The 10,393-nt window shown below is 45.1% G+C and overlaps 1 protein-coding gene across 1 annotated transcript; it reads left to right on the forward strand.

Annotated features, from left to right (window-relative positions):
* Nucleotides 1-283: 283 nt before the first annotated feature.
* On the forward strand, nt 284-4,065 carry LOC147119873 (putative G protein-coupled receptor 139; the record flags this gene model as incomplete). The annotated part of the gene is made up of 2 exons (XM_085984173.1): nt 284-1,217; nt 3,773-4,065. Coding segments are annotated over 2 exons (1,227 nt in total), but the record flags the coding sequence as incomplete, so codon positions are not given.
* Between the last annotated feature and the right edge of the window lie 6,328 nt (nt 4,066-10,393).

The raw sequence follows: 10,393 nt of genomic DNA on the forward strand, positions 1-10,393 counted from the left end.
TCGCTGCTCCTGACATCTTTCCTAAAAACGCTGCTCTGTCCCTCCTCAGGCAGGTACGGGTTATTTTAATTATCATTGCACAGTCCACTCTTTTAATCCATTTGAAACGTATAAAATTGTTTGACTGGATTTGTTCCCTTATGGATCCCCATTATAAATGAAAATTATTAACTTTCATTCACCCGAACTGGCGGTCTGTCCCACTCCCACTTTGGATTATTACACTGTTTTCGTCGCTTCAGCTAACAAAGCTGCTATTTTTGCATAATTCCGGTCAACCTAACACTTCTTTGGAGCTTACTCTAATTCTTCATCTCTCTCTAACCTTGCAGTCAATTTAGTGGCGATTGTGATCCTGTCCCGAGGAAGGTGCGGTCTCTCCAGATGTATCACTCGGTACCTGGTGTCCATGGCGGTGACGGATCTCCTGGTCATTCTCACTGCTGTGATATTAAACCGGATTCCGGGTATTTATTTTCCTGGTAGTTTCTTGTCCATCACCCCGGTGTGCAGTCTCAACATTGCGTTAATACATGCATCCAGAGACAGTTCGGTCTGGTTAACGGTCGCGTTCACCTTCGATCGATTTGTGGCCATTTGTTGCCAGGAGTTGAAAACAAATTATTGCACCGAGAAAACGGCGGCTGTAGTTATAGGAACAATCTGTGCGCTGGGATGTCTGAAAAGCGTCCCATGGTACTTTATACACGAGCCCATGTACATAAGTAACAATGTCCCGTGGTATTGCAGACTGAAGAAAATCCGTTATACCTCACCCGTATGGAGAGCGTTTGACTGGTTCGACCGTATTTTGACCCCATGTGCCCCGTTCCTTCTGATTTTGCTGCTCAATGCTCTGACCGTCAGATACATTCTAGTGGCCAGTGGAGCCCGCAGGAGACTCCGGGCCCACAGCAATGGAGAGAATCAGAGTGACCCAGAGATGGAGAGCCGGAGAAAGTCCATCGTTTTACTCTTCGCCATCTCGGGCACTTTCATCCTGTTGTGGATGACGTTTGTTGTACAGTTCTTTTATGAGCGATTTACAAATGATTATATAATCAAAGGCTTCAGTGACCCCAAATTTATTCTACAAGAAAGCGGAAATATGCTTCAGCTGTTGAGTTCTTGCACCAACACCTTTATTTATGCAGTGACTCAGTGTAAATTCAGAATGGAGTTAAAGAACGCGGTCACATATCCACTGAATGTACTCGGTGAATTAATAAAATAATGAAGGTATAAACCACAGGATTAATTGTGCATTGTGAGAATTGTCCATGGAGCGCTTCAGAGTTTGGAAAACAATGTTATTGAGATAAGGTGAATACAATAAATCTGTACGTTTGTGGGCTGGCATCAGATAAAATAAGACCATAAGAATATAAGAAACAGGAGCAGAAGTAGGCCAATCGGCCCCTGGAGCCTGCTCCGCCATTCAATAAGAACATGGCTGATCCAATCTTCCTACTCTCCCCCCATATCCCTTGACTTCCTTGTAGTTCAAAAGTCTGTCAGTCTCCGCCTTGAATATATTCAATGACTCCGCTTCCACAGCTCTCTGGGGTAGAGAATTCCAAAGATTCACAACCCTCTGAGAGAAGAAATTCCTCCTAATCTCCGTCTTAAATGGGCGACCCCTTATTCTGATGCTGTGCCTCATAGTTCTAGATACCCCCACTAGGGGAAACATCCTCTCAGCGTCCAGCCTGTCCATGCCCCACAGAATCTTATGTTTCAATAAGATCACTTCTCATTCTTCTAATCTCCAATGAGTATAGACCCAACCTGCACAATCTTCTGTCATACATCAACCCCTTCATCCCAGGAATCAACCTAGTGAACCTTCTCTGCATTTCTTCCAATGCAAGTATATCCTTCCTTAATTATGGAGACCAGTACTCCAGGTGTGGTCTCACCAGCGCCCTTTAAAGTTGCATCAAAACTTCCCTACTTTTATACTCCAACCCCTTGCAATAAATGCCAACATTCCATTAGCCTTCCGAATTACTTGCTGTACCTGCAAGGTAACTTTCTGTGTTTCATATACTAGGACCCCCAGATCCCTTTGTACCGCATCATTTAGTAGTCTCACTCCGTTTAAATAATAATTTGCTTTTTCATTATTCCTTCCAAAGTGGATAAACTCACATTTTCCCACATTATACTCCATCTGCCAAATGTTTGCCCATTCATATAACCTATCTATAACCCTTTGCAGACTTTTTGTGTCCTCCTCACAACTCGCTAACCCACCTATCTTTGTATCATCAGCAAATTTGGCTACAGTATCCTCGGTCCCTTCATCCAAGTCATTAATATAGATTGTAAATAGTTGAGGCCCCAGCACTGATCGCTGTTGCACCCCACTAGTTACTGATTGCCAACCAGAAGATGACCCATTTATCCCGACTCTCTGTTTTCTGTTAATTAGCCAATCCCCTATCCATGCCAATATATTACCATTAACCTTACCTTGTGCAGTAACCTTTTATGTGGCACCTTATCGAATGCCTTCTGGAAATCCAAATACACTACATCAACTGGTTCCGCTTTATCCATCCTGTTTGTTACATCCTCAAAGAACTCTAGAAAATTTGTCAGACACGATTTCCCTTTCATAAGACCATGTTGCCTCTGCTTGATTGACTTATGATTTTCTAAATGTACTGCTATTACCTCCTTAAAAATGGATTCCAGCATTTTCCCAATGACAGATGGTAGGCTAACTGGCCTATAGTTTCCTGCTTCTGTATCCCTCCTTTCTTGAATAGTGGCGTAACATTTGTGGTTTTCCAATCTGCTGGGACCTCTCCAGAAGCCAGGGAATTTTCGTAGATTATAACAAACGCATCCACTATCTCTGCAGTGATCTCTGCAGCCACTTATTTTAAGTCCCTAGGATGCAGGCCATCTGGTCCAGGGGACTTGTCGGGCTTTAGCCCCATTAGTTTGCTTTTGCTCATTACTTATTACTTTTTTTTCCAGTGATAGACATTGTTTTAGGTTCCTCCCTCCCTATAGCACCTTGATTATCTATTATTATTGGGAACTTTTTAGTGCCTTCTATCGTGAAGACCGATACAAAATAATTGCTTAGAGACTCTGCCATTCCTCTATTTCCCATTAGAATAGGCATGAAAGCTGCTACATTGTTGTAATGTGAGACAGAGAAGGGAACCTCCCACTCGACCTGGTCTGGCCTACATGTACTCCAGTCCTACACTAAACAAATGACTCTTTGTGTCGGCATGACCAATAGGGATGAATAGTAATTGCAGATTTGGCAGTTTCACCCTAACACCAAGTACAAATTTGTCAAAAAATGTATACGTATAAAATATTACCCAGCAATAAATTAGTGTAAATATGAGACTCACAAGCTGGCATAGAGGCATAGTCGTGGGCAACAAACCCACCGTTGATTGGGGCTGCTGATCTGACTGTACCAGAGACAAAAACCATCCCAATTTAGTGTCTTGTAACCATACAGAACCAATGACACAAACATCCCAATTTACTGACATCAGTAACTGCACTTCCAAAAGCACGTCATTGTCTGTAAAGCGCTGTGGGACGTCCGGTGATGCGCTAATTAAGTGCAAGTCTTTCTTTCTTACAGTTAATTTCGTGGCGATTGTGATCCTGCCCCGAGGTAAGTCCGGTCTCTCCAGATGTATCACTCGGTACCTGGTGTCCATGGCGGTGACGGAACTCCTGGTCATTATCACTGCTTTGATATTAAACCGGATTCCTATTATTTATTTTCCAGGTAGCTTCCTGTCCATTACTCCCGGATGCAGTCTCAGCATTACTTTAATTCATGCATCAAGAGACAGTTCTGTCTTGTTAACGGTCGCTTTCACCTTCGATCGATTTGTGGCCATTTGTTGCCAGAAGTTGAAAACAGAATATTGCACCGAGGAAACCGCGGCTGTTGTTATAGGAACGATTCGTGCACTGGCATGTTCTAAAAGCGTTCCCTGGTATTTTCTGCACGAGCGCATCTACATAATTAATAATGTCCCGTGGTATTACAGACAGAAGGATATCCGTTATACGTGACTTGCATGGACCGCATTTGAATGGTCTGATCGTCTTTTAACACCATAGGGTCAATTTTAATTCAGGTGCGGGGAATTGGTGGTTTCCCCTAATTTAGTGATTCCATCACGATTGCAAATGGGTCTGTGAGATTGATACAAATTTACCACAATTGGCCAATTGATTTCCAGCGTGTGGGAAGCCTTGGCAGTTCAATGTTTCCAGTCAAAAAGTCGCAGAACTTGACGTCATTATTGCTGCTGCTCTTAAGGTCCACAGCAAGCCTTGCTTCTTCTGCAAGCTTCCAACCTTCAACATTAACATAGGTAACATAGAATTTAGGAGCAGGAGTAGGCCATTCGGCCCCTCAAGCCTGCTCCGCCATTCAATGTGATCATGGCTGATCCAAATTCAGTACTCGGTCCCTGCTTTCTCCCCATACCCCTTGATCCCTTTAGCCTGAAGAAATATATCCAACTCCTTCTTGAATATATTTAATGAATTGGCCTCTACTGCCTTCTGTGGTAGAGAATTCCACAGGTTCACCACACTCTGGGTGAAGAAATTCCTCCTCATTTCTGTCCTAAATGGCATACCGTTTACCCTTAGACTGTGACCCCTGGTTCTGGACTCCCCGACCATCAGGAGCATCCTTCCTGCATCTAGTCTGTCCAGTCCTGTCAGAATTTTATAAGTTTAATTGAGATCCCCTCTCATTCTTCTAAACTACAGCGAGTACAAGCCCAATCGACCCAATCTCTCCTCATACGTCATACCTGCCATCCCAGTTATCAGCCTGGTGAATCTTCGCTGAACTTGTTCCATGGCAAGAACATCCTACCTCAGGTAAGGTGACCAAAACTGCACACAATACCCAAGATGTGGTCTCACCAAGGCCCTGTACAACTGCAGCAAGACATCCTTGTTCCTGTACTCAAAGCCTCTCGCTACGAAGGCCAAAATAACATTTGCCTTCCTAACCGCCTGCTGCACCTGCATGCTTACCTTCAGCGACTGGTGCACAAGGATACCCAGGTCTCGTTGCACTTCCCCTTCTCCCAATCTATTCCCATTCAGATAATAATCTATCTTCCTGTTTTTGCCACCAAAGTGGATAACCTCACATTTATCCACGTTATATTGCATCTGCCATGCTTCTGCCCAATCACCCAACCTGTCCAATTCATACTGGAGTTTCTCGGTAACCTCCTCACAACACACACGCCCACCCAGCTATGTGTCGTCTGCAAATTTGGAGATATTACATCTAGTTCCATCATCCAGATCATTAATATATATTGTGAATAGCTTGGGTCCAAGGTCCGATCCCTGCGGTACCCCACTAGTCACTGCCTGCCACTCAGAAAAAGTCCCGTTTATTCCAACTCTTTGCTTTCTGTCTGCCAACCAGTTCTCTATCCAAGTCAATACCTTGCCCCCAATCCCATGTGCCTTAACTTTACACACTAACCTCTTATGCGGGACCTTATCGAAAGCCTTCTGAAAGTCCAAATATACCACATCCACTGGTTCTCCCTTATCTATTTTACCAGTTACATCCTCAAAAATTTCCAGTAGATTAGTCAAGCACGATTTACCTTTTGTAAATCCATGTTGACTTTGTCCGATCCTGTCACTGTTTTCCAAGTGCTCAGCTATTACATCCTTTATAATGTAAGAAATCACACAACACCAGGTTATAGTCCAACAGCTTTATTTGAAATCACAAGCTTTCAGAGCGCTGCTCCTTCTTCAGGTGAAGAAGGAGCAGCGCTCCAAAAGCTTGTGATTTCAAATAAAGCTGTTGGACTATAACCTGGTGTTGTGTGATTTCTTACATTCGTCCACCCCAGTCCAACTCCGGCATCTCCACACCATCCTTTATAATGGACTCTATAGCATTTTCCCCAATACCGATGTCCAGCTTACCAGTCTGTAATTCCAAATTTTCTCCCTACCACCTTTTTTGAATAGTGGGGTAACATTAGCTACCCTCCAATCCATGGGTACTGTTCCAGATTCCATCGAATGTTGGAATATGATCAGCAATGCATCTACTATTTCTAGGGCCACTTCCTTAAGTACCCTAGGATGTAGATTATCAGGCCCTGGGGATTTATCGACCTTCAGTCCCATCAATTTCCTTAACACCATTTCCTTACAAATACTGATTTCTTTCAGTTCCTCCCCTTCATCAGACCCTATGTTCCCCGACATCTCTGGGAGGTTATTTGTGTCCTCCTTTGTGAGGACAGAACCAAAATGTATATTTAATTGTTCTGCCATTAAGATGGCACAGGAGCCTGCAGGAGGAACCGCCAGCGGGAGGGCCAGATCTGTGCCCAAGTTTGATGAGGCTTCACTACAGGCATTATTGGATGGTGCTCGGACCCACAGGGAGGTCCTCTTCCCTTCTTCAGGGAGGAAGTGGCCTCCCTGCCAGACCAAGGCTGTGTGGCTAGAGGTGGCAAACCAAATCAACTGCTTGGGGCTCACACAAAGAATGTGGTTGCAGTGCAGGAAAAGATTCCATGACTTTCTTTGCACTGGAAATATAAGTACTGTCTGATGTTTCCACCACTCTCAATCTGATCCCCATTACCTTTCCTCACCAGCACTCAGCTTTTGCAATCTCTTCCTGCACATCCCACTAGACACTCACATTCATGCAACCTTACCCATTCCCTCTCTCTCTATGCTCACACTCAGAGAACTATGCCACCATGCAGCCCTCACACTCCCTCTCACTCTGATGCTTTGAACACAACTGACAGCATACAGGGAGGGCCCTTGGTATTGCAACCTCACTCCATCTTTGTCTCCTTCTAAGTATCTATGCTATGCAATCACTGCACTCACTCCTTCATTCTCACTCAACCTCCACTTGTCTCCCTCATTGCAGGAAAAGAGAGCACAGAACAGGAGAGAGCGAGCCAGGACAGAAGGAGGGCCGCCCTCATTAGCCCAGCTCACCCCCTGGGAGGAAGGCGTTCTGGAGATTGCCGGGGCTGACCGAGATACGGACATTGGGGAAGGATAGGCAGGAGCATCCCCGCAAGCTGGAGACAGAATAGTTTTCCATCACTCTCATTGGCATTGCAAGAGTCGCTGATAATGATTCTGAAGCTACATCATATGGACTTATGATCATTTGCAAAATGCAATGTGCATGTAACCTTGGCATCACATCTCTAACTTTTTCCTTGACTCCCCCACAGGACCATAGAGAGCCCCGTCCCCACTGTGCAGGAGGAAGAGCCTGAGCAGCCAGACTCCTCAGAGGAATCTGCAACCTCTGAGGGCGCACCGTCAGCAGGAATAAGCGCACCCAGCACCAGCGCAGACACTCACACCTCGGTGGGACCTTCGGGACATAGAGTAGAGTTGTCAACTGGTGTATCACAGCTCACAAGTGAGCATCAGCAGATTGTGGAGACAGGGACAGCAGTGGAGACTCCTCGTCGGAGGGCGCAGGACTCTGCCAGCTCGTCTCAGCTGCATGTGGACCCTCTGCCTCTGGATCCATCTGTAAGAGCAGAGGTGATGGAACTCCATGCACAGATGCAGGAGTATCTGGCAGGTTTTGTCTCCGGGGTCGTTGCGAGTGTGGAGTGAATGGAGGAGTCCAAATGAACAGGAGCAGAGCCTTTGTGGAGTCAGTGGCGCATGATTGCATCAACACAGAGAGGATGGCTACCTACGTGGAAATGATTGCTGGTGTGGTAAGGATGGGTACAGTAGAGGAGAGGAGGCCTCATGGAGGAGGTTAGTCGCCAGGGTATGGAAAACATGGTGAGTGTTCAGAATAGAATGATATCTCTTGAGGAGCGATGGGAATCTATTGAACAGAGAAACTGTAGTGTATGTGCCTTTAAGAGCCCCAGGTGTGCTGTAATGCTGGTAATGGCCACTGGGGCTATATAAGCCTGTATATTGTGTATATCCGTTAGAACACCCCCAAAACTTTGCTTAGTAAACACCTATGAACCAACTCCTGTCTTCAGTGTCTTTATCAACACACGGACACTACAGTGGCGACGAAGTGGAAACGGACTTACCTGCAATTTGGCAGCACCTCAAGGACATCGATTCCTCGGGCGTCCAGAAGACTTAAGAAAGTGAGAGAAGCTGTGGTTTCACCAGCGGGCCAAGCTGGTGTCAGGTACTGCGCTAACCCTTCCTGGGTGTCAGGCTGGGGCTCCAGTGGCTGGCTCTGCAGCTGAGACAGGCAGCGAAATCGGAGGCAAGCAATAACGGACTGGGAGGGAGCACTCGGGAGACGGCCGGCGCGGCAAGCAGGTCAGCGTTCAGACCTGGAGAGAAAGTCCCGCAGGAACGAGACTCCAACTGTAAATAAATTTTAAAAAAAAGAACGGGCACCGCGGGAAACAGCGTTGTCATCGGCAGCAATGGCGGGAAAGTGCGGGAAGTGCCATATCTTTTCTGAAATGCCTAAGTCTGGCAATATTGATGCTTTTGATAGCAAAATAAAGGATTGGACCACGTACATGGAAAGAGTAGAGGTATATTGCACTGCAAATGGAATAGAAGATGAAAAAAAAGCTTCAGTACTGCTGAACCTAATGGGCGCAAAGGCATACGGGCTGTTACGAAATTTAATCACTCCAGCCAAACCAAAGGACAAGAATTTTAATGAAATTGTTGATACCCTGCAGAAGCACTTAAACACAACACCGCTGCTGATAGCGGAACGATTCAAATTCTTCAACAGAAATCAACACAAGAATGAAAGAAACGCTGATTACCTAACCGAATTAAGAAAGCTATCAAAGTACTGCCAATTCGGGGCAGGACTAGCTTCGAGACAAATTCGTTTGCGGTCTCTTAAGTGAAGGAACACAAAAAAGGCTGCTTTCTGAAAAAGATTTAACATTGGACAAAGTTTTCAGTATGGCTGTATCATACGAAGCAGCAGCAAGAGGAGCTGCAGAGATACAACAAAAGACACAGGACTTTGGCACCCATGAAATGACACAGGGTTTCGAAAGATGTTATCACTGCGGCAGATCCACCCATAACCAGAAGGACTGCTGGTACAAGGACAAAGCATGCAGGCAATGCGGAAAAATTGGACACATTGCACGGGTATGCCGATCTGGATACAATAAATCCACGGATAGAAAAAAAAAAATAAATAAAGGAAAGTACAGGAAGTTACAAATGATGATGGACAGTAGCTCCGAAGAGCAGAAGAGCAATAGTGACTCCGAAAACAAGAGACTAAGCTGTCTCAAATTACATAATGTACTTGCCAAAGATGATTACCAAACCATTTGGGTTACCCTCATGATAGCGGGGTCCCCAGTTAAAATGGAGCTAGATACAGGATCAGCTCTAACCGTAATAAATCGACGGGATTACGAGAGGATATTTTTGCATATACCTCTAAAAGACACATCCATTATCTTAAAAACATATACGGGGCAGAAAGTATAACCCAAAGGAAAAATAAGGGTGCCTGTTGTATACAACGGCAAAGAAATACAAAAGTTGTATTTATACATTCTACAAGATGGTGGTCCACTGTTGTTGGGATGTGAATGGATCAGAAAGATACGTTTAGACTGGCACTCCATTCAGGCACTGACGGTGACCAGTAAGAAAAAAAACAATGATGAAATCATACCTGAACGATTAAAAGACATCTTGGCCAACGCCAAAGAAGTGTTTCAGGAGAAACTAGGAATCTTGAAAGGCATTACCGCCTCAATAAAAGTGGAAGATGCAGCAATTCCCCAATTTTTTAAGGCAAGACCGGTGCCATACGCAATTCGTCCAGCAGTTGAGGCAGAGCTGGAGAAATTGGAAAATGCAGGCGTATTATCCAAAATAGATTGGAGCGAGTGGGCAACACCCATCGTTCCAGTCATGAAAAAAGCATTGAATAATGATAAATCTGAAGAACAGAGAAGAATTCGCATCTGTGGAGACTTCAAGGTGACTGTAAACCCGGTCCTTCACACAGTACAGTATCCTCTTCCGAGGATAGAAGATATTTTCGCCTCACTATGCGGAGGGAAACGTTTCACCAAAATTGACTTGGCACAGGCATATCTACAGATGGAGGTTGAGGGGGCCTCTAAAAAGTATCTCACGATAAACACACACAAAGGCCTGTACCAGTACAATCGACTGGTTTTTGGAGTAGCATCAGCTCCAGCTATCTGGCAAAGAGCTATGGAGCAAGTCCTGCAAGGGGTTTCGGGGACTCAATGCTACCTAGACGACATCCTTGTAACAGGAGAAAATGACAACGAGCACCTTGCCAATTTGGAGCAGGTGCTCACTAGGCTAAAAGAACGGGGCCTCCGAGCAAATCGCCCCAAGT

The sequence above is a fragment of the Somniosus microcephalus genome, chromosome 4 (genome assembly GCF_052327205.1).
Source record: "Somniosus microcephalus isolate GS21.2 chromosome 4, FLI_Smic_1.0, whole genome shotgun sequence".
NCBI lineage: Eukaryota > Metazoa > Chordata > Chondrichthyes > Squaliformes > Somniosidae > Somniosus > Somniosus microcephalus.